This window comes from Uloborus diversus, chromosome 4, assembly GCF_026930045.1.
Source record: "Uloborus diversus isolate 005 chromosome 4, Udiv.v.3.1, whole genome shotgun sequence".
NCBI lineage: Eukaryota > Metazoa > Arthropoda > Arachnida > Araneae > Uloboridae > Uloborus > Uloborus diversus.
Window position 1 is genome coordinate 40,391,864 of NC_072734.1, and position 21,076 is coordinate 40,412,939.

Below are 21,076 nucleotides of genomic sequence, written 5' to 3' on the forward strand. Positions count from 1 at the left end.
CTTAAAAAGAAAATACGATACCTTTTGAAAAATGTTGAAAACATAAAAAAGCTGAATACCGTACCATGCGCTTTAAAGCTAAGTATCGCACCGTGTATAAAATGTTAAAAACTTAAAAAACTTGAGTATCGTACCACGTGGAAAATGCTAGATATTTAAAAGGAAATTACCGTACCATATGTCAAATGCTAAGAAACGTAAAAACGGGCTATGGCAACACATGGAAAATGTTAAAATGACCTTCATTCGGTAGTATTATTGTCTATAACAATTTGCAACTTGATTCGTCAAACATACATTAAAAGATCGGCCAAATCTGAAGGATTTGAATGATTTTCTAAACGCAAAATAAAACTACATAAGTACAAAAAATAAGCATTTTATTTTGGTGTAAACTGTGTAAAAATATGAAATTTACATGACTATGCAAAATAAAAATCATCAACTATTTCTTTCGATTGTTCAAACTTTACAATTCTTCATTTAAAGTAACAAATGCTGGTAATTTACTTTTTCATTTGTATATGATAAGCAACTTTAATGGCATGGACTTTTTAAAAATGGATAAAAACTATACAATATACGTTGTGTTCTAAAAATATCACTTTGCGAAAAGAAGGCTGGCCGTAGAAGATCACATAGATCTTTTCTCCACCGTGTAGCCGTTGAACATCTGGAAAATAAATGCGTAAACATAATTAATTCAAACTAACTATAAAAACATTCAAGTACTAATCAGTTTATTGATGTGGTTGAATACTATTCATACACAAATTGCTTGGTACTCATGATATTGAGGTGGCCTGAATCAGAGGCGGATACAAGGAAGAGTCATGGGGGTCATGACGCCCCCTTCCCTCCTAAACCGTCGACAATATTATCCATCCACACTGTGTTCAAAGACTTATGAATAAAATTTAAACGATTTCAGTAATCTTTTCAATTTATTAATTATTTTTAAAAGTAAATATTTGAAATGTTACTTCTTTTCAGTGCTTATAAAACTAATAAGTAACTTTTATGCTCTACTAAGTGCCTTATTCCTGGCCGATGTGGTGCTTTTTATTGACAATCAAGCAGTTTCAGAAATTTTTTGTACCTAAAACCGTGCAGATCCCGGCTGTGCAGAAATGAGTAAAAGCATTAAATGCAGTGCTGTAAGATTAGCGTTTACACCAGGGTTCCCGTGAGCTCTAATGCAAGTTACACCCGGGTTTACACAAAAAATCAGTACTTTTGAACATTATCATTATGAAAGTTTTATTATGAACGCATGTTATACTGCGTGTCCCTGTTTAACCTGCAATACCTCTATTTTCGCAACAGTTGTTAGTCCTAGATGCATATTTTCCAATTGCAAAAATGGTCGATATAAGGTGCAGAGTTACAGTAATGAAAGTTTGAGGCAAAAAGAGAAAAAGAGACTAAGACTTTTAAAAGCATATTCTTTATTGATTACATAACTATAGACACATTAACGAACAGTGAAATAATTATCTAATATTTAGTATGCATTCCCTTGTTCTTGATGAGCATTTTAAGTCTCTTTGGCATACTTGTCACAAGGTTTACACCGTTTCTTAACTTTATTAAGAAGGAGGTAAAAAAACATTTTATACTCTCTATTATATATATTCACATACACATACTCACTAATTATCTAAAACTAACTTTAAATATAACAGAACACACTAATAAAAAGAACTAGTGAACTGTTTAAGCTGGTTGAAGTTATGTTCCTGGTAGGTAGATAAACAAAGAACATAAACAAAGCAGACAGTGCTGCCACCTGCAAACATTAAATTATGCTAAAATACGTAATAGTCATTGTACAATATGTACTGTACTTTAACAGTAAAATAAATAGTATTTTAGTACAACTAGTGTACAAAAAAGACAAAAACCAAAAAGCTCTTTAGTCTAATAATTTGGCCAGCACTGTATTATTTACCGTGATCTAAAGTGCAGCTACACCACTTTACACTCGCAGTCTATAACATCTTTTGGGGGAAAATATAGCGGCTAACAAGGGTTTAAAATTATATGTGTGCATGGCGTCATTTTTCAAATTGTACGAGCTTTTGTAAATTTGTTTTTACGATCATAGCATAACAATTGCATTTATTTTTCATTAACGATGAAAAAAAATGAATATTTTGTTTTTCTTTGTTTCGACAACCTGTCATTCTTCTGAAAGGGTGATAAGTTGCAATTTCATCTTCTGCACAGTCCGTTGAAATTTATATTTCACAAATAGCACATGATTACGCCATAATTAAATTCCAATCAAAAAAGGGGAGATATTATTTCACTTTATCATTGCGTTCTATGAGGCAAAGCGAGTTGTATGTCTCCCATTAATTGAAACCTTAAGAGTTTTTGGAAAAGAAATGTACCCAATTACCTAACATATGCATCTAACATAAACATTATGGCATGTAGTACCACAGAATATAGCTGAGTAAAAACAAGAAGGAAAATGTTGGTTTAGTAAGAAAATTAATCTATTTTAATGTATCATTTACATTAAAATACTGAGTGGCGGTCAGATGTTCGGTTACACGGATTATTTTCATTTGTATTCTACTTTTTTTTATCGTTATTTACTCGTTTAATCCGATTCCACGCTCCCAACTAAAGAAAAAGCTCAGTTTGAACACTTTATCTGGATAGTAAGCTCAGCATACGGTTGTTGCTAAATCATAATTAATGTTCTTTATGAGGGGTATATAAATCGACTCTGAAAGAAAAATAAAATGAGACAAGGAATACACTGACCTTAAATATTTGGCCTCTTACGTCATAACAATGACGCACTTCATTATCCCTTGTATCCTCCGCCACCTCCACGATGTCCTCCACCTCCACCGCCGTGTTTTCCTCCTCCGCCGTATCCTCCTCGTCCGCCACCCATGTGTCCACGCATGCCACCGCCGCCGTATTTTCCGCCTCCGCCATATCCTCCTCTTCCGCCACCCATGTGTCCACCCATGCCACCGCCGCGATATTTTCCTCCTCCTCCGCCACCTCCGCCGTATTTTCCACCTCCTCCATATCCTCCTCGTCCGCCACCCATGTGACCACCGCCGCCTCTATATCCTCCCATTCCTCCTTTGTATCCTCCCATTCCTCCTCTGTATCCTCCCATTCCTCCTTTATATCCACCACCGCCGCCGCCGCCTCCGCTGTATTTCGTTGCGGCAGTCAGCGCTAAAAGCGCTAGGAATAGGAAAACCTGCAACAGAGGGAAAATAAGTGAACATTTTTGACTAGTTAAAACCAAACAACAGTAGCTAATTGTATGAAACACATCAAGCATTCTTATCTGGTTATTAAAAGCTTGTATTGCCATTAGCTTACATCATACTTTGTCACTGGTGGGTGAGACAAGTTTTTCAATCGTTGCCAAAAAAAAAAGAAGAATAGTAATTATAGATGTACAATTAGTTAACACACATATTTTTGTAGATTTTGGGCTTTTGAAAATTTTCAAATAACACAATTTTTCGAGTTGGTTTAAAAGTATTTTTTCGCCACATACTAGTCACTTATCCTTAGTCTTGGTGTCAGTTTGATTCGGTGCGGGGTGGGGTAAGCTTTTCAACCGTTACCCCCCGCCCCCAAGAATGATATATTTTAATTAATATTGTTAATTAAGTTAGTAAATTCATTTCAAAGCTGAGGTTCAGTTTAGAATTTATTGTATATTACGGACTCATGAACCACCGCCAGCCGTAGGCGGCTAATCCAACCGCCCTAACAGCTAGTACATTTTTAAAAACTGCAGCAATAGATTCAGAGGGTACTTTACTAGAATTGAGAAGCTTGAAACTAATATCCAAAAGTGATAACAAATTAAAAAAAGTATTTAAGAAAAAAATGTTTTACTTAACAAATCAGTCAAGTTTTTTTTTCACTAGGTCGAAAAATATTTTACTTTTGACCTTGAATAATTTGTGTATAAGCAAAAATGTAAGGAACAATTGAGTCCGATTATTCCCATACGTGACGGTTGAATCACCATTTTACAATTTTATACCCAAGTGATTTAAATTAAAATGAGTCTGTGGAAATAAAGTGATATTGTATAACTGAGATACTTATTTAAAAATGGCAATACGTACGACAAGGAATTTGAATCTTAAAACTAATTTTAGTAGCAATATTCGGTGGTGACGAATAAACAAACATATTACCACATAAATTAAAGTTTGAATTTAATTAGAAATGTTTCAAAATAAATTATAACATGAATAACAACAACAACAAAATCAGTTAATGGTATTGATAACAATAATTAAAACTAAAAATATAAATAAATTTGACTTAGATACATTTTACCAATAAAAAGATTTTCATGTTTAACAATGTGTATTAGTTTTGGTTATTCGTATTAGGTTACGCAGTGGCGCACACAAGGGAAAGGTCCAGGGGATCCGGACCCCTCCCATGGACTTTGAATTTTTTGAATTGACTGTAATCTTATGCATGTGGTACGTAAAATAATTCCCAAGCAAAGATTACAATATTTTCAGATTTAGTAAGTGGAAAAATTAAAATTTATTTTCTCTCTTTCTTCCCCTACAAAATCGAACCTGCATGTGAACATAAATTGTGCTAGGATGATGATTTTGTTTCGTTGTTTTTATTATGCGTGTTGAAGTATGATATGAGAAAGGTGGACCTTAGATCCTGGACCCTTCTTTTGAGAAATTCCTGTGTGCGCCACTGAGTGGCGATGTAGCTATTGGCTGAAACTAATAAATAGTTTAAATTAAACAGCTTTTCATTTAACTTATTAGGTATCTAATTTTATTTTAAAATGACATTTCTTTTTCCATGATACAGTATCAAAATAAAGCTATTGATAAAAAAAAATTTTTGACTTGAAAAGCAAGATTTAATAGAATACCATTAAATTAAAGTAGCGAAATGATTGCAAAATGATATTTCCATTACTAGGTGGTGAGATGAATATCACTTTCGCTAGCTTATGTGCACCATATTTTTATTTTTTCCATTTCCTTGCTCATTCACTTGCTCTGTTGTGGAAGTTAATTTCAAGTGTAATTAAGAATGTATTTATCCTATGAATAATTTATTCCAACCAACCATTGCAGTGATACTTTATTTTTTCCAATATTTGTCTCAACTGAACTGAATGGGGTTGTTCCCTTCAGTCAAAAGTAGTACTTTTTGTCACTGAAATTGATAGAATAAGAAAAAAAAAAATACATGGACTCAAAAAATACTTTTATTTTCCCAACAGTTATTCTTTAATTATTTTTTTAAAATGTCCGATTCTTCAAACAAGGCGTGGTCTTTATGACGTCATAAACGAATCACTATGGCGCATCTTTCTACCGCATTTCCACGTTATGATAATCAAGAAGCGAATTACAGTTGCGCTCTACGCTTGCTATCAACCATATCGTTGCCAATACACGTGAGTAAAGATGCGAATTAAATATTTTGGACCGTGAATGGCAACACTGAATGGCATTTCATCATTTGTGATGCCATCGGCAGAAGCGTGCACCGATTTAAGTAATCTTTCAAAAATATTAAACAAATTATTTAAAAAATGGTCAGATTCTATGTTTTTAAGCATGCTCTTTCAGAAGAAAATACTTTTAAAATTTTGGAAACGACCCCATATTTACAAAAACTTTTTCTTGTTAGTATTACAAATGGCTAATTTCTTGTGAACAGTATTGGTTTGTTGTCCTGTCTCGCTCTTTAGCTTTATACTTGGCAAAATAATGTTTAGAAATTATATAGTGCCTGGAAACTTTTCGTAGAGGTACGGCATAATCAACTAGAACATATTTTCAGATATTTACATAATTAAAATTCTAAAGAATTTTGAAAAGAAAACGAAAACGATTTAAAGAAACTAACAAGATTAAAATGCGCATCGTAAATTTCGAACCGGACTAATAAAAAGCAAACACAAACCTATCCTGATCAATGGGAAGTCGTTGAAGAGGTTGTTAATATTGGAAAAGTATCGTCTCTCGAATAGAAATTACGACTAGCTATTAATTCAAATAATAATAATGATAATGATAATGCACACAATACAAAAGAAACACACACACAAAAGGATTTATTCAAATGTAATACTAAAGTGACCGAATCATTTGAAGATGAATGACTTCGAGGTAATTAGAGATGTTTCGCGCATTGTTTAAGTATCACCGACCCGCGTGCATTCAGAAACAGTTTTTTCAACTGCAGGAAGTTTGTGCACTGAATTGAGTTCCAGAATTAGAGACAATTCAATAGATACATTGCTTTTCTAACTATTATTGATCTTTTATTACATTTGTTCCTTCGTTTAAAAATATGATCATAATTTGTTTTTTTAAATAATGCAATTAATTACGATTAATAATAATACAATAATGCAATTAACAAAATTATGAAATATGTCAACGAAATAATCATTAGTTTTAGATAAGTTCTTGAGAAATTTCTAATACCTGTATTACGGTATCACGCTTTAAAAATACAGAATACCGGAATTTCAATTCCTATTCTAAAGTCTACTTATTCATGTTTTTTGTTGCATACATTTTTTTTAGAGGACTTAGCTCATTCACAGATCAAGTAATGAGAGGGTAGGATAAGAACTACTCTTAAAAACTGGGATGATAAAAATAGGAAACGTGGTAAAGTTATAACCTGGGCTACGGAGTCGGAGTGAAAATCACAGACTCGAACTCCAACCATTTCAAAGCCTCCAAGTTCCGACTCCTTTACCATAAAATCAGTCCAACTCCAAAACTACGACTGAGAAACCTTGGTTATGACATGAGCTTTCTCCAGGGGCATATATTAGGGTAAATAAATCCCCTCCCCCGGAAACTCAGAAGCTCCTATAACCATAGATAAGGACGAAAAATAACCATATCGCCCCTCCTCCCCAAATTTAACAATATCATCCTCCAACTTTCTTTTCTGGCAGCGCCACTGACATTCACGATATCAATAAAACAATCTTTAATCAAATAATGCAATAGATTCTCATTCATACGAACGTATACTTAACATATTTCTGTATTTGAGGAAATTGTTTTGGTGGACATAACTAAGTGAATTTGTGAGTAGAATCTCTAAAAATTGACAGCAAAGTACCCTGATCACAAAAGGGGCGGCCGACAAATGATGTTACGCTTTGAGGAGGGAGGTAGAAGTGAAATTTGACAGTTTGTAACAAGAGGGAGTGAGAGGGTTACAAAAAGTGTGGCATCACGCATTTTTAAAAGAATAGGCTTATGAAAATAGCGTGACATGTGACAAGGAGGGAGGGGGTATGGTGAAGTGTGACACTTTGTGAAAAGGGGGAGGGGTAGGTCAAAAATGCTGATTAAAAGTGGCATCATTTATGAACAACCCCAAAGCATTCTTATTACTATATGCAATTCTTTCTAACTTTAAAATAACTTTTTATCTTTGTAACATTCCATACGTACCTTGGAATAATAGCACCTTGTCCCTTGTTTTTAACAAATCTTGAAGAAGCCAAACATTTAAATATGCGCAGAAAAGATAATTGGCGAAAAGAGCAAGGCTAAATTTGAGATTTGTAAAATATTGAATTTAAACATTTTGGGCTGACAAGGCTTTGTTATTTTTAATAGCATAATTAGATCGTCAATTTGATTAACGTTTAATTGAATATTTCGGAAGTCATAGAAAGATAATTTAATAACAAAATATAAACGAACTTCAACAACCGTGCTCATTTATTTGGTACTTTTCCTTTAAAGACACGCAGGGCACACCCCATTGGGAGGTCACTGTGATCTCCCAATTATTTCCTCATTTGGAAAATTTTGTCTGACGATTCAGGAAATTGTAAACATAGTTAGAATATTGCTATTTTTAATGACGTCTTTTATCAGATGTGCGATGTACGTATGTGCGCATACCCACATCGCAAATAATTATTTTATCAAAAGGCAAAACTTCCTTTCGGTTCCAGAGTTATATTCGACCAAGGAGATTAATTAAGGATTTCGATTGCCAAAAATTTCAGTGAAATAGCAGCTAAATATATCTTGCCTACTTATCTTTGTTGTAACACTGTATCCCATTTTCTATTAAAAACCATTTTTAGAAAGATTTTTTTTTAAGTTAAAATAGGAACCAAATTATAATTCCAGTCAAGGATGAAGATTCTCTAGTAGGACTTACCAAAAGCTTCATTCCGGTAGCAGTCTATGGAATACCAACTCACTTGTTGATACCCAGCTTATATAGGGCCTCCTCGAAATTGGGTTCTTTGTGTCGAAAGCAGGGATTCCCTCCTCCCCAATCACGCACGAGGTCGTCTGACGTCATCTCTACCCTCCGTCGTGATGCAAGAAAGAATCGCCAAGAGCCGCATCGGATCGCATCCAATTTTCCTCTCTTGTTTTTGTTTTCCTTTCACCTGAGCTGCAACAAGTTTTAAACGGCAATCACCTCTTTCCGCCGGATGGTCATCGCGCGTCAATAAGAACAAAGGCGAGGGGATGATGGAACGCTCATTCGAATTAATCTCTCCCCCGCATACTCGCTGCGAGGTTGCAGCCTTGGTTCCTCGAATGGAAGCGAAATTAAGTGAAGGTTTTGAGGCGGGTCGAAACATTAATTCCATACTGTTCTACATCAATAATCCTTGTGCATGCAGTGTTAGCTTTTGTTGCTAGTTAGGTCTAAATGTTTCTGCTCGTTAAGGCTGGTTTTTGCTTTTTGCGTGATGACAACTCAACAATGATTGACATTGGATAACTTGAAATGTGTAATTAGAAAATTTTGAAGCATTTAAAACATAATGTAACATTTGTAAATTATATTTTTTCGTGCCAGCTGTGCACATCAACAAATGAAGTGCCCACTGAAAGAACAACCTAAGTCCACTTTTTGAGGAAATCTTTGCTTTACGTTTTACTGATTCATTCTGTAACGTGAATCTCAATTTTAAGTAATGTATACTATGTATTTGTAATATTGAACTCAATTTTATCAAAAAATAATTTTTAAAACTTATTTCCTTTGACATTATCCTTTTATGAGTTCGTTACATTTCCGTTTAATTCGTAAATTGAACGTTGGCCGTTTTTACAGTGGCCCCTTCAAATCTAAAAATATTTCTAATAAACTTTGCACACAAGAAAAACAAAAGGACTCGAAGTTACAAGGATCCCTTTGAGCTATGCGAGAAAAATAACAAAATTATGTTTCCACTGAAGAGTTTAATCTCAGAAATATTTTTCTCCTATGGGAGGAAAAATAGTTTCTTAACTTTAAATTTACAAAATGTTAATTTACAAAATTTTTTTGGAAGTTAAAGAAAAAAAAATATTTTGAGACTGTAAGTTCGACTTGGGTTTTCACAGGAAGACGGATTTCCGTCCCAATGATGACAGCTCTGGATGTAAAGAAAGCATCCCTTTACAGTATGAGTCATGCACAGTTTGCAATTTTTCCCTCCAAGAAAGACGTGAAAAATAATATTTAAATCAAAGGTGCTAAACCTTCCCTTACCCGAGGGGTCGTACCTCATATTCATATGAACTTACGGTCCAGAACACGTATAAAATTTGCATCTATTTATTTTTTTTCTTCTATATAACATGGGAAAATACAGAAAAGGAGAGAAAATCACAAACCAAATTTTGTTGCTATCATTGCTATGTGTTCTTTTTATAATAACGAAGTTTCCATATCCATATATTTTTCGCATATCAATTTTTGACTGTTTGGCTTAAAATTTGAAACAATCGCTCTTAATGCCGAGTGCAGTGGATCGGTTGCGTTGGAAGATTCCAGAACGCAGTTTTCGATTCGTAATATCAAACATAACAGCGAGCCACATATGGATGGCTTTCGTGGGGCGCAGGTTAGACACCACTAGGGGTGGATTGCGCCCTCTAACATGTGCGACTTTTCCTTTTTTTTTTTGCTCCTTTAAACGCGTGAGCCTTCGTGTTTTTTTCTTTTTTTTTTTTTTTTTTTTGCTTATTATCATCCTCACTTGACTTGAAGAGGAGAAATTTTCGTCGCCATGGTTACAACGTTTACGTTCACTCTCGGCTTAACTTACGCAAATTTTACTTCTAAAAGGGGGAGGGGTGGAATTCAGGATTTTCAGGAAGAACATCAAGATTAATGAACTTAAAAAGCATTCCGTTATACGCTATAAATATTCTTGATGATAAGTGTTCTGGTGGTCATAAAATCTTCATCTTTGACTACCGCATCTTAATCACCATTTCTTTTTTTATGGACATGCCTCGTATTACCTATTCTAGAAAATCATTCATAGTATGACGGATGCAAGTCTCTTGGCCATTTCCATTCCATTTGTAGAAACAAGACGAATAGGGTCCTATCGCAGTTCGTGATTGCGAAAAACACCATTTGAATTTAAGACGTCAAAACTCAAAAATTCAAATTAATGTTGGAGGCTTTCACCCCCCCCCCCTTTCCCGCCCTCGAACCCAATGCCAAATTACCAATTCATGCACATTTACCTCTGCTAAATGGGAGCAGTTACTAAAGCGGCAGTTTGACCTTGGAGTTTTTAAACATCTCTTCGAACGTCGTAATTTTTGACATTATCGTTCTGCAAATAGTAGTTAAAACCCTAGGCGTTTCGAATTCGTTTGAATGTCGAAGTAAGAATAACAGCATTTATAGACTCAACAAAATAATAAACGTGCATTTAAAGCCTCAAACCATTCTGAACATAAAATCAGAGAGTAAAAACGTTTTCCTTAAACCCCCGAATGAGAAAATGACAGCAATAAGAAAAGTAAATAGCAATTTCCTTTTTTTTTTTTTTTTTTTTTTTCAAGTCTTTATCGTTTGACATAATTTTTAAAAAATGAAAAAGAACAATATCGAATTGCGAGAGAGATTTCATTTCTAGCCACAAAATGCATTGAAAAAGGGAAAAACAGAAATCCAAAATTTCATGCACAAAAATTGTCATCTTTAAAACACATTTTAATTGTTTATCATTACTGTAAAAAAAAAAAAAAACTTACAATCACTAATTGCGACATTGATTGAAGTTGTGGCTGTAAATGGTCTTATTCGACTAAAATTTTACTGCAATCCCAGATTTTTTGTCTTTGACTTGATACTTTCGTCCAGTCTTTTTCGTTATACTTATTGATAAAATATTAAACTTGCCCATTGTAAAGCTGCATTTTAGTTGTTTTAAAGAATTTAGGAGTTATATTGAATTTAGAACTATTTTGTCAGTTATTCATCTTTACCAAAATAACTTTAAACTTGGAAAAGTTATATATTAAGCAAACAAGAGCCTCCCCCCCCCCAAAAAAAAGGAAAAATACCCCTAAAAACACCCCCCCTCCTCTAAAAATTTTAATGGCGCAGTCTGCGCCATGACCTCCCCCTAGGTGGGCACCCCTGGTTTTACCTTTCCTTTACCGTTATTCAAGGCCGAATTTAGGAACAACACCTTCCCCTTGAAAGAAGCAAAAACTTAAAAACACGCAAAGAAGTGTGTTTCCGAAATTTAAACTGTCAATCTTATGAATTAATGATGACGTTTCACATTCAGAGGCGCCCCGATGGGAGATCGCAGCGATCTCCCAAAAAATTCCTTATTCGATAAATTTTTCTGACGCTTCGGCAAATTTGGAGGTAATATTGCAACATATTCCTTTTTCTTCTTTTAAAGTTTTAAAATTGTTTTTTAATTATATCTAACGCTACTTCCCATTTGATTCTTCTCATTTCCGCTTTTGAAAACTGCCCATTCGAAAAAAATATATCACGTCAAAAAAATTTTTGAATACTCATTATTGTTCTTCGATTTTTAATTTAGCATGTTTCCGTTACTTAAAATCGTTCAGCCTTTTTCGCTTGTCACTCATTTTTATTTCGCAACTCCAGCGCTCGAATACGCTACCTTGCGGTGATTTACAAAACTGCCGGAAAAACTAAAACATTGCCACATTGCGTTCCACGTAAGTCTGTTGACTTAAACATAGGCAGTTTGTTCTGAGTATTTATTAACGCAATCGATGTGTCTTGGATTGCTTTCAGCAACAGAAAGTGTTCGAGCTCCTCAAAATAATGTTAGTTTTCATTATTTCCCTCTAAAAAGTGATTTGATTGAGAAATGGTGAAAGCGCGTTAACACCAGAAAACTCTGGATTAACAAACTTGGATAACGTTATACCAGGTAAAAATTTTATTGTTTTGTGTGAATTTGTAAGAATATGGGTTTTTTTTAATCTTAAATTAATTTAACAAACCATATTTTACAGCAGCATTTAGTTGGAATAGACAGTATGCAAAATTTTTTCGTGAATATATTATCGTAGAACGAAATGAAAAATGTTTAACCGAGAAAGAATTTATTTTGTTGCTTTTATTCTCAGCTGAAAGGTTTCGCCAAATTTGTTTAGGGTTATAGTTTTAGTATTGTGCGAGCTAAGTATCCTTGGCGACATTTCGCGTTTTTAGTTAAACCATTTTTATTTTTATCATAAGTGGAATAAAATGGTAGTAAGATTACAGAATTCGATAAGTAAAAAGAAATAATGGTCAATCAAACTGAAAAGAAAACTACCACCATATATCCGTGAGAATTTTGATGATGATTCGCATAACATGACACAATTAAATCGTAGCTATGAAATTAGAAAAATCAAAACAGAAAAATTTTAAATTAACCGATTCGGGAATTCGAGAGAAATAACTCAGCTACAAATGCAAAACAATAAGCGCTAGCCAAGCAAGGCAAAAAAGTATCATCTTCTTTCGATAATAATTTGTAATGTCATATTGAATTTTCTAGCATTAATTGTTATTCTTGTCAGGCCACAATTATTTAGTTTTATCAAGAATTGATAAATATCGAATTCAACATCGTGGAAATAGCTGCTTAGAACTACGAACTACGTAGTTTGCATTAATCTTTGACGTTTAGTAATGCTTCTTGAATTCTCATTTCTTTCTACGTGGGCCAGAATATCCACAAGACTTTGAAAATTAATTTAAAAAGAATAAAGCGAAAAAATCATGCATACGAACAAAATTTACTAGACTTATTACCATTTTCTTCGTTACCACATGCGTTTGTTTTAGTTTTTTCGTTCGCCATTAGTCAGTGACTGCAGTGCCCCCTATAGTTCGTTGGAGTTGCGATTTGTCTCCGAGACTTAATAATAACATAAAACGATTTTTAATGTTTCAATATTGTAAAAAGGAAAATAAACGTCAATCACTCAAGAAACCTGTACTGAATAAACTTTGGTACAGCACTAAAAATCTTATTCGAACTCCAATCTCGTTGCGACCTCTGGTCAAACGCTACGACACTTTCTGAAATTGACTCCCGCTTTTCGTCTTCACTTACTGTTTTACGCTGATCAATGGGGTCGTTTCCAAAATTTTATAAGTATTTTTTTCTGAAAGAGCATGCTTAAAAACATAGGTTCAGATATTTTTTTAAATAACTTATTTAAGTTTAATATTGAAAAAAAAATTACTTAAATCGGTGCGCTTTCATCATTTACACTTCTGTCGTGTGACATCACAAATGATGAAATGCCATTCAATGTTGCCATTCACAGAACAAAATATTTAATTCGCATCTTTATTCACGTGCATTGGCAACGATATGGTTGATAGCAAGCGTAGAGCGAAATTTTAATTCGCTGCTTGATTATCATAACGTGGAAACGTAGTAGAAAGATGCATTTGTGACGTCATAAAGAACACGCCTTGTTTGAAAAATCGGACATTTAAAAAAAAACAATTTTAAAAAAACTGTTGGGAAAATGAAAGTATTTTCTGCGTCCATGGGTTTTTTTTTTTTTTTTTTGCTCATTCTATCCATTTTAATGACTAAAAGTAGTACTTTTGACTGAAGGAAACCACCCCATTATCATGATTGAAATACATTTGATTTTCGTAAGATGTGTGAAAGTAATCATTATTAAATTACAAGAAAAAATTGATTTTAAAAATATGTAGTAAAGCAAAAAATTTTTTTAGCCGCCTCTGAAAATTTTGGCGCCCTAGGCAGCTGCCTACTCTGCCTCTTGGGAAATTGGGCCCTGCCGTTATTGCTCCTCGATAATAACAAAGCCTACTTTCTAATCTTCAAAGAAGAAATCGTGTATTTTTATAACCATAAATTTAAAAAAAAGTAAAGTAATTGAAACCAAACAGAAGACGAGGAAAAATAAAAATATAAAGAAAGAGCTTTCTAGGTGAAGGTTACAGTTTGGTCTAGAGGCGAGATAAAAATCACATTCACACAATGAAAAATGATGTTTCTTCGACACGGAAATTACAAAACCGAAAGCATAAGAATCGTCTGCGTTATCTCTCGGCAGGAATCATGTGATCACATATCCAAAGAGCTTCGCAGTTGCTTTCATTCAACCAGATGTCGAAAATATGCTAATTCCATGTTTTAAAAAGGTATGAATAAATTTTCCGCTGTGTTAACAAATTTTTCCGTCTAAAATTGTACATTAAATAAACTATTTATCTCAATCTAGTCTAGTTGATTTTTTTTCTTATATTCTGTCGATGTTGGGTAAATGACTAGTTATGGGTATGGTTAAAGGATTTAATTTGGATTGTTGTTGAACTATAATGTTGCTGTTCTTGTTCATGAAAAAAATTAATTCTCACGGTGTTAGAGCTTAGAAATTGTACTTTAGTAGCTGCGAAATTTTCATTAATTTTCAACCATAATTTTTTTTTCTTGAAATGAATTGAAATACACTAATTTGACCAGTTATGGTCATATTTGTTTAGTCATGGGCATGCTAGCTAAATTCAATTATTTTCAGGAAATACACACACAAAAAAAAAAGTCAACCCTCATACAACATTTATATTTCTTGCAATTCGCACATCTAATAAACTATAGGGGGCGTTGCAGCCACTGTCTAACGGCGGATGAAAAAGGTAAAACAAACAAATGCCGTAACTTGTAATTTGCTTTGACGCTTAGTGAATGGCAATAATTTTTCATCGTGTTTGTGGGAAGCTTTCTTTTCTAGTCTTCTGAGATTACATTACATCATAAACTGTCTGAAGCCTGTAATTTACCCCAAAGAAAACACGTGGAATGGAATGTTTTACTTTTCTCTTTAGTATTGTTAATCACCGCAAGGTAGCGTATTCGAGCTCTGGAGTTGCGAATGTAATCGAATTTAAAGGTTTTAACTTAGCGATTCAAGCAAAATTAAAAGATAGCTAACAGACGAATCTGGCAACATATTAACAAAAATAAATTAGATGATTTTTGTATACACATTTGAAGAGTATTTACGGAGGGGGGGGGGGGGAGTTCGAGCTTCTGAAAATTTCACACTGTCTTCAGAAAATTTTATTCGAGTCCACTAGCACCCCTGCTGTCCGTTGAGGCGCCAACTTGTTAGAACGCAGATCGATATCGAGCTCCAAAAAACTACTTTTTCAAAAATTTGACTGATTTTTACACTAAGCTGACTACTGCTACGTTTTTTACTAATCGTTTTTGAAATTTAACATTTATTTTATCATTATTCTAAATAATAATTTTGAGTTAAAACAACCAAAACATTTAATTATGGTCATAAGTGCCCATAAATAAAATACTGATTTAAAATTGACTTGTTATGGGTCCACTTGCTTGGAAGGATCTTAAATATCTTAATTAATGACGAAAACATACCTATATGAGAGAAAAAAGGGTTAAGAAGGAGTGCGGTCCAATAAAACTGCTATCTGATTATTAATAAAAAAAAAAAAACATGAAGTTCTTAAGAACGAAATTTTTTAAAAGCTTAAATGCAAGAAAATTCACAACTACTAACTTAGAAGCGTTAAAATAATAAAGAGCACTGCTGATGAAAACTCATATTGGTATGAAATGTGGTGGAAGCTGGGCCGCAGAGAGCCAAGGCGGGCCCTCCCCCCCCCCCCTCAAAAAAAAAAGAAAGAAAAGGGGAAGGGAAGAAAAAAAGAGCGGAAGAGAAAAGGGTGGAAAGAAAAAAAGGGGGGAGGGAAACAGAAAAATCCAAACTGCTTACTAGAAAACAATTAATTTTATTTTAAGTGCCACAACAGTAAATAAAAAAAGAGTAAATTTTACTTAAGTTTTACGTTTTCCCTTATTCGGAGTTTTTTTTCCCTTTTTCTTCCTTTCTTTTTTTTTTTTTTTGCGTTAGTGTTGGGAGCGTTCTTCAAAGATGCTATTTTGAGAATCCACTAATAGAGCTAATTGCTGTTTAAAAAACCAGACATACCTGCCCGTTACTGGTTCGGTGCCCATAACTAGTCATTTACCCTATGAGGAGTAATTGCATTAGTAGGTCAACTTCACATGTTCAAAACAATTTAGAACGATAAGAACATTTACGAGCATTGCGAGATATAATTCACCGTTTAAAACTATATCATATATTTATTTCCGAAAAATGATCGGCTTTCAACCAAACCGTTAACATTCGATTGATGGAAAAGCATTAATACGTTTAAAATGTTCTAATAGCAATAAAATTGCAGACAGAAGTTTCGAGATTTTAAGGAATCCATTTTTCAATGTAAAGAAATGAGCTTTTTAAAGATATCCGATAAAAGTGCATAACGAAATGTAGTAGAATTTCTGTTATCTAAATCTCTTTTACTCGAAACATTCAGTTTATCGAGGTTCACTTTTAAGCAGGTTTTTCTTTTAAGTCTTTAAGTCATTTTGTTTCAGGAAAATTTCTTTTTCGACTATTGAGCTAATATTATTAAAGAAACGTTGTGACAAATCTACAAAACAAAAGCAACTGAAATGCAACGAAAGTATCTGTACTACAATTGTAAAAGTTTGATGTCAAGTTTGGTTAAAATTATGCATTTCAAAATTAAAATTTAGGTAACCATGTTACAGTACTTGTGCATTTCCGTATTCTTAATTTTTCTGTAGGTACGACTTTTAATCACACGTAATTGTATATAGTCTCAGAGTTAAAGCTTGCTCGATTATCCGAAAATGTTGGTCAAGCTCAGTCCGACAGTCGAACTCAATTACTTCGGGTAATCGAAGTTCTATTGTAATTGTATGAGATCAAGTGCTCAAATGATTTGCTCTGACAATTTTATTGTTTAACTTCACTTTCGATGAAACTATTTGAGACTCTTATACTGATTCACGATACATGAAATACACCACCAACTCAGTCATACCAGCCGAGGACTGCAGTTTCGTGTTTATTAGCACCCATCAGCCCAGTATAGGAAGTGACTGTGCTGGAGGTGGAAAATCTCTTAAGGAAGCCAAGAGCTCCAAACAAACTGGTAGCTAATTTAGAATTAGTACTGACCAGACGAGTGACCGAAGCAATGGATCGGTTCAACTCGAAGATTGATGGCAGGCGTGGTATTTTCAATAAGTTACCGCCCTATAGCCAGGGCTAAGGCAGAAATACATGAAATACACCACCAGCTCAGTCATTCCAGCCGAGGACTTTCTGCCTTATTTCTGTCTTAGCCCTGGCTATAGGGCGGTAACTTATTGAAAATACTTATATTGATTGACATAGGTTTTTCTAAAAAAATAAAAGAGAAAATTCTTTAACCATTAACAGTACCAGTTCAGTTAGCGTTACAGCTGGGAATGATCAGGGCCACAGAGAACCAAGGGCGCCCCTAGTTAGTTATGTCACCTGGCCCCTCCCGCCCCCTAAAAAGAAGAAAAAAGAAAAGAAAAGGGGAAAAAAGAGAAGATTATGGGGAGAAGAAGAAAAGGGGGAATCAAAACTGCTTACTAGAAAGCAATTAACTCTATTTTACGTGCCACAACATTAACGACCAAAAGAGTAAATTTTACTTAATCTTTGCGTTTTCTCTTATTCGGAGTTATCCCCCCTTTTCTTTCCACCTTTATTTTTCTTTCCTCCTTTCTTTTTCTTTCTTTCTTTTTTCATTCCTTCTTTTCTTTCTTTTTTGTGTAAGTGCCCCCCCCCCCCAAGGCCCAGACTCCTAGTTTTCAATTAGGCTGACATGGCCTCTCGTTGGGCCTGGGAATAATTACAGCTAGAGCTCGGGCTTTTTGTTACTATTCGTACATATGAATTGTGCCTGAGCATATATGCATCGTTTTAGCCTACTTTCCCGTAATAATAAAAGAAGAAAAAAGCATGAAAGGAGGCTTAATGCATCTTTAAAATATCGCTAAAAACAAAAAAAAATCAAAAATTAATGAAATAATTAAGTATGTATTGTGTTCTTCCAATTCACTCAGAAAATCTCACAAATCAATAATTCTAAACTTCATTAATTCCAAAACGTATTTAAACAAAGGAAGATATTTTATTGAATATAACATAATACAGTTCTCCGCCGACGTAGGGCGAGAAAAAAACTATTCAACTACCACGTTGTTATTCACAAACTCCACCTCTTCCGTTACAATTGTTCCCTGTTGCCATACATAAAAAGAAATATAAACCGCAGACGATAAACAGAAACACTATTAAGCCGAACATTGCACGTAAAAGGAAGAAGCCGTAACATACTCCCACCCATCAAGAAACTATTCTTGATGTGTTGGAAGTTTGCACAATTTTACAATTGGCCGTTTAAAACTACCTTTTGCAGTTTTTAAAGTAACAACTCTTACCACACCATCCTTACCTGAATGGGTAGCAATTATTTTACCCAAAGGCCAAATAGAAGGAGGAACGTTGTCCTCTCTTATGAGGACTATATCCCCTACAACAAAATTAATGCCCTTAGTTTTCCATTTTTTTTTATTTTGCAGTGAACTCAAATAGTCCACACGCCATCTCTTCTAAAATCCAAGTTTCATTTTTTGAACAATATCCCATCTAGAGCGTAGTGACAACTTACTTTCCTGTACAAACTCAGGAGGAGAAGAAATTACTTCACCTATCAAGAAATGTGAGGGTGTTAACATGCTCAACTGGCTCAAATCACTATCATCAAGTGTAATGAGAGGACGAGAATTAAGTAAAGCCTCGATTTGAGTCAGAAGAGTGGTTAGTTCTTCAAACGTTAAATTTGTATTCCCGATAACCCGTTTTATATGAAATTTTACTGATTTAACGCCTGCCTCCCATAATCCACCAAAGTGAGGACTTAGTGGCGGTATCATATGCCATTCAATATTCATTTGGGACAAGAAATAACTTATTTTTTCATCTTTATTAATAGAGGACACAAAGTTATATATAGTTGACAACTGTTTTTTAGCCCCGACAAAGGTAGTACCATTATCAGAATGGATGTGCTTTGGAGCTCCTCTTCGAGAACAAAATCTGCGCAAAGCAGCAATAAAAGTTTCAGATGTCATATCACTAACTAACTCTAAATGTAGAGCCTTGGTGGCAAAACAAACAAATAGCGCTATGTAACCTTTAGTAGTTTTGGCACCCCTACCTCTATGCTTCAAAATACTAACTGGGTCAGCATAATCTACCCCACACACTGAAAACGGTTTAGTAAGAGTAACTCTATCTACAGGAAGATTACCCATTATTTGTTTTGAAACAGAATATCTATATCTACAACAAATAACGCAGTTATGAATACATTTTTTGATAATTTTTCTAGCACCTATAATCCAATATTGTTGGCGCAAAATACCTAGTAATAAAGTAGTACCAGCATGAAAATGTAACATATGAAAATGTTTAACTAATAATGAACTAATTTTATGCTGAGCTGGTAAAATAATTGGGTGTTTAGCACAAAAAGGCAGCTGCGAATTTTGCAACCTTCCTCCCACCCTAATCAAGCCATCTTTATCAATAAATGGGCATAAACTTAGCAATGAACTTTTACATGGTAGAGACTTGTCATTCTTGATGCAATTAATTTCATCGCTAAAGTACGCAGATTGGATATAAGAAATTACCACTTTACCTGCCTGCTTTCTTTCAGATGTAGTCAGTGGCAATGGCTTATCATTGCTCAAAATACCTAGTTTTCGCTTACGATTTCCCACTCTACAATTTGAGATAAACCTAAAACAAAATGCTAATATATCAATAATTTTAGAAAATGAAGAAAATTTCTGAAATAAGTTATCAATAATACTACAATTAACAGAAGTATTGAAACTAAATTTAAAGTTCTTTTTCTCCTTCAAGACAGTTTCTGAATTTTCAGCTCTATGTAGTTGTTTAGGCCAGCTTTCTTCAGTTAATTTTAGCCACGAAGGTCCTTTCCACCAAATTGTGCAATCCGGAAGATATTTAGGAGCTAATCCTCTGGACGCAATGTCTGCCGGATTTTCCTTCGTTGGAACGAACGACCAACTTTTAACTGGTACTAAGTCTAAAATTTCAGAAGTTCTGTTAGAAACATAAGGTTTCCAATTACGAGGAGGAGACGACAGCCAGGTTAAAACGACTTGAGAATCTGTCCATGCATGGAATGAGATATCACAGTCTGAAAATATGCTCTTTGTCGAAGAATACAATCTTGCTAGTAACAGAGCACCATTTAATTCAAGTCTGGGAATTGAAACAGACTTCAGTGGAGCAACCTTGCTTTTAGATGTCAAAATAATTACTTCTGACTCCTCATCAGAACGAGGCTGCACTGCATAGATGACAGCAGCATAAGCACATTCTGAGGCGTCACAAAAACCATGAAGAAAAATGTTCTTATTAGTTGTTTGAATCCATCTCGGAATGCGAATGTAGCACACTTGCTCAAAGTTCCTTTGAAAAGCTTCCCATTTGGTAGCAAGTTCTTGAGGCAGAGGACTATCCCAGTCCAATTTCAAAAGCCATAACTGCTGATAAAATATTTTGATAGAAATAGTGCATGGTGATAAAAACCCAAGAGGATCAAATAACTTAGCTGATTGCGATAAAAATGTTCGTTTTGTAATATTACCTTCAAATTTGAAATTAACTTTAAAAACAAAGCAGTCGTTTAAGGAGTCCCACGTGAGACCTAAAGCTTTAGAGCACTCATCTGGATGAATCTCTAAATTTTGAACTTCTTTGGGTGAAGTAGGCAAAGAATCAGACAGTACTTGTGGAGAATTAGAACGCCATTTTCTCAAATGAAATCCTCT

General features: G+C 34.3%; 1 protein-coding gene across 1 annotated transcript; it reads right to left on the reverse strand.

The window, feature by feature from the left end:
* Positions 1–363: 363 nt before the first annotated feature.
* On the reverse strand, positions 364–8,364 carry LOC129221235 (uncharacterized). The gene is made up of 3 exons (XM_054855692.1): positions 8,203–8,364; positions 2,779–3,235; positions 364–673 (listed from the first exon to the last, which is right to left on the reverse strand). The coding sequence occupies exons 2-3, from the start codon at positions 3,052–3,054 to the stop codon at positions 635–637; spliced, it is 315 nt and encodes a 104-aa protein (XP_054711667.1). The 5' UTR covers positions 3,055–3,235; positions 8,203–8,364; the 3' UTR covers positions 364–634.
* Positions 8,365–21,076: the final 12,712 nt, after the last annotated feature.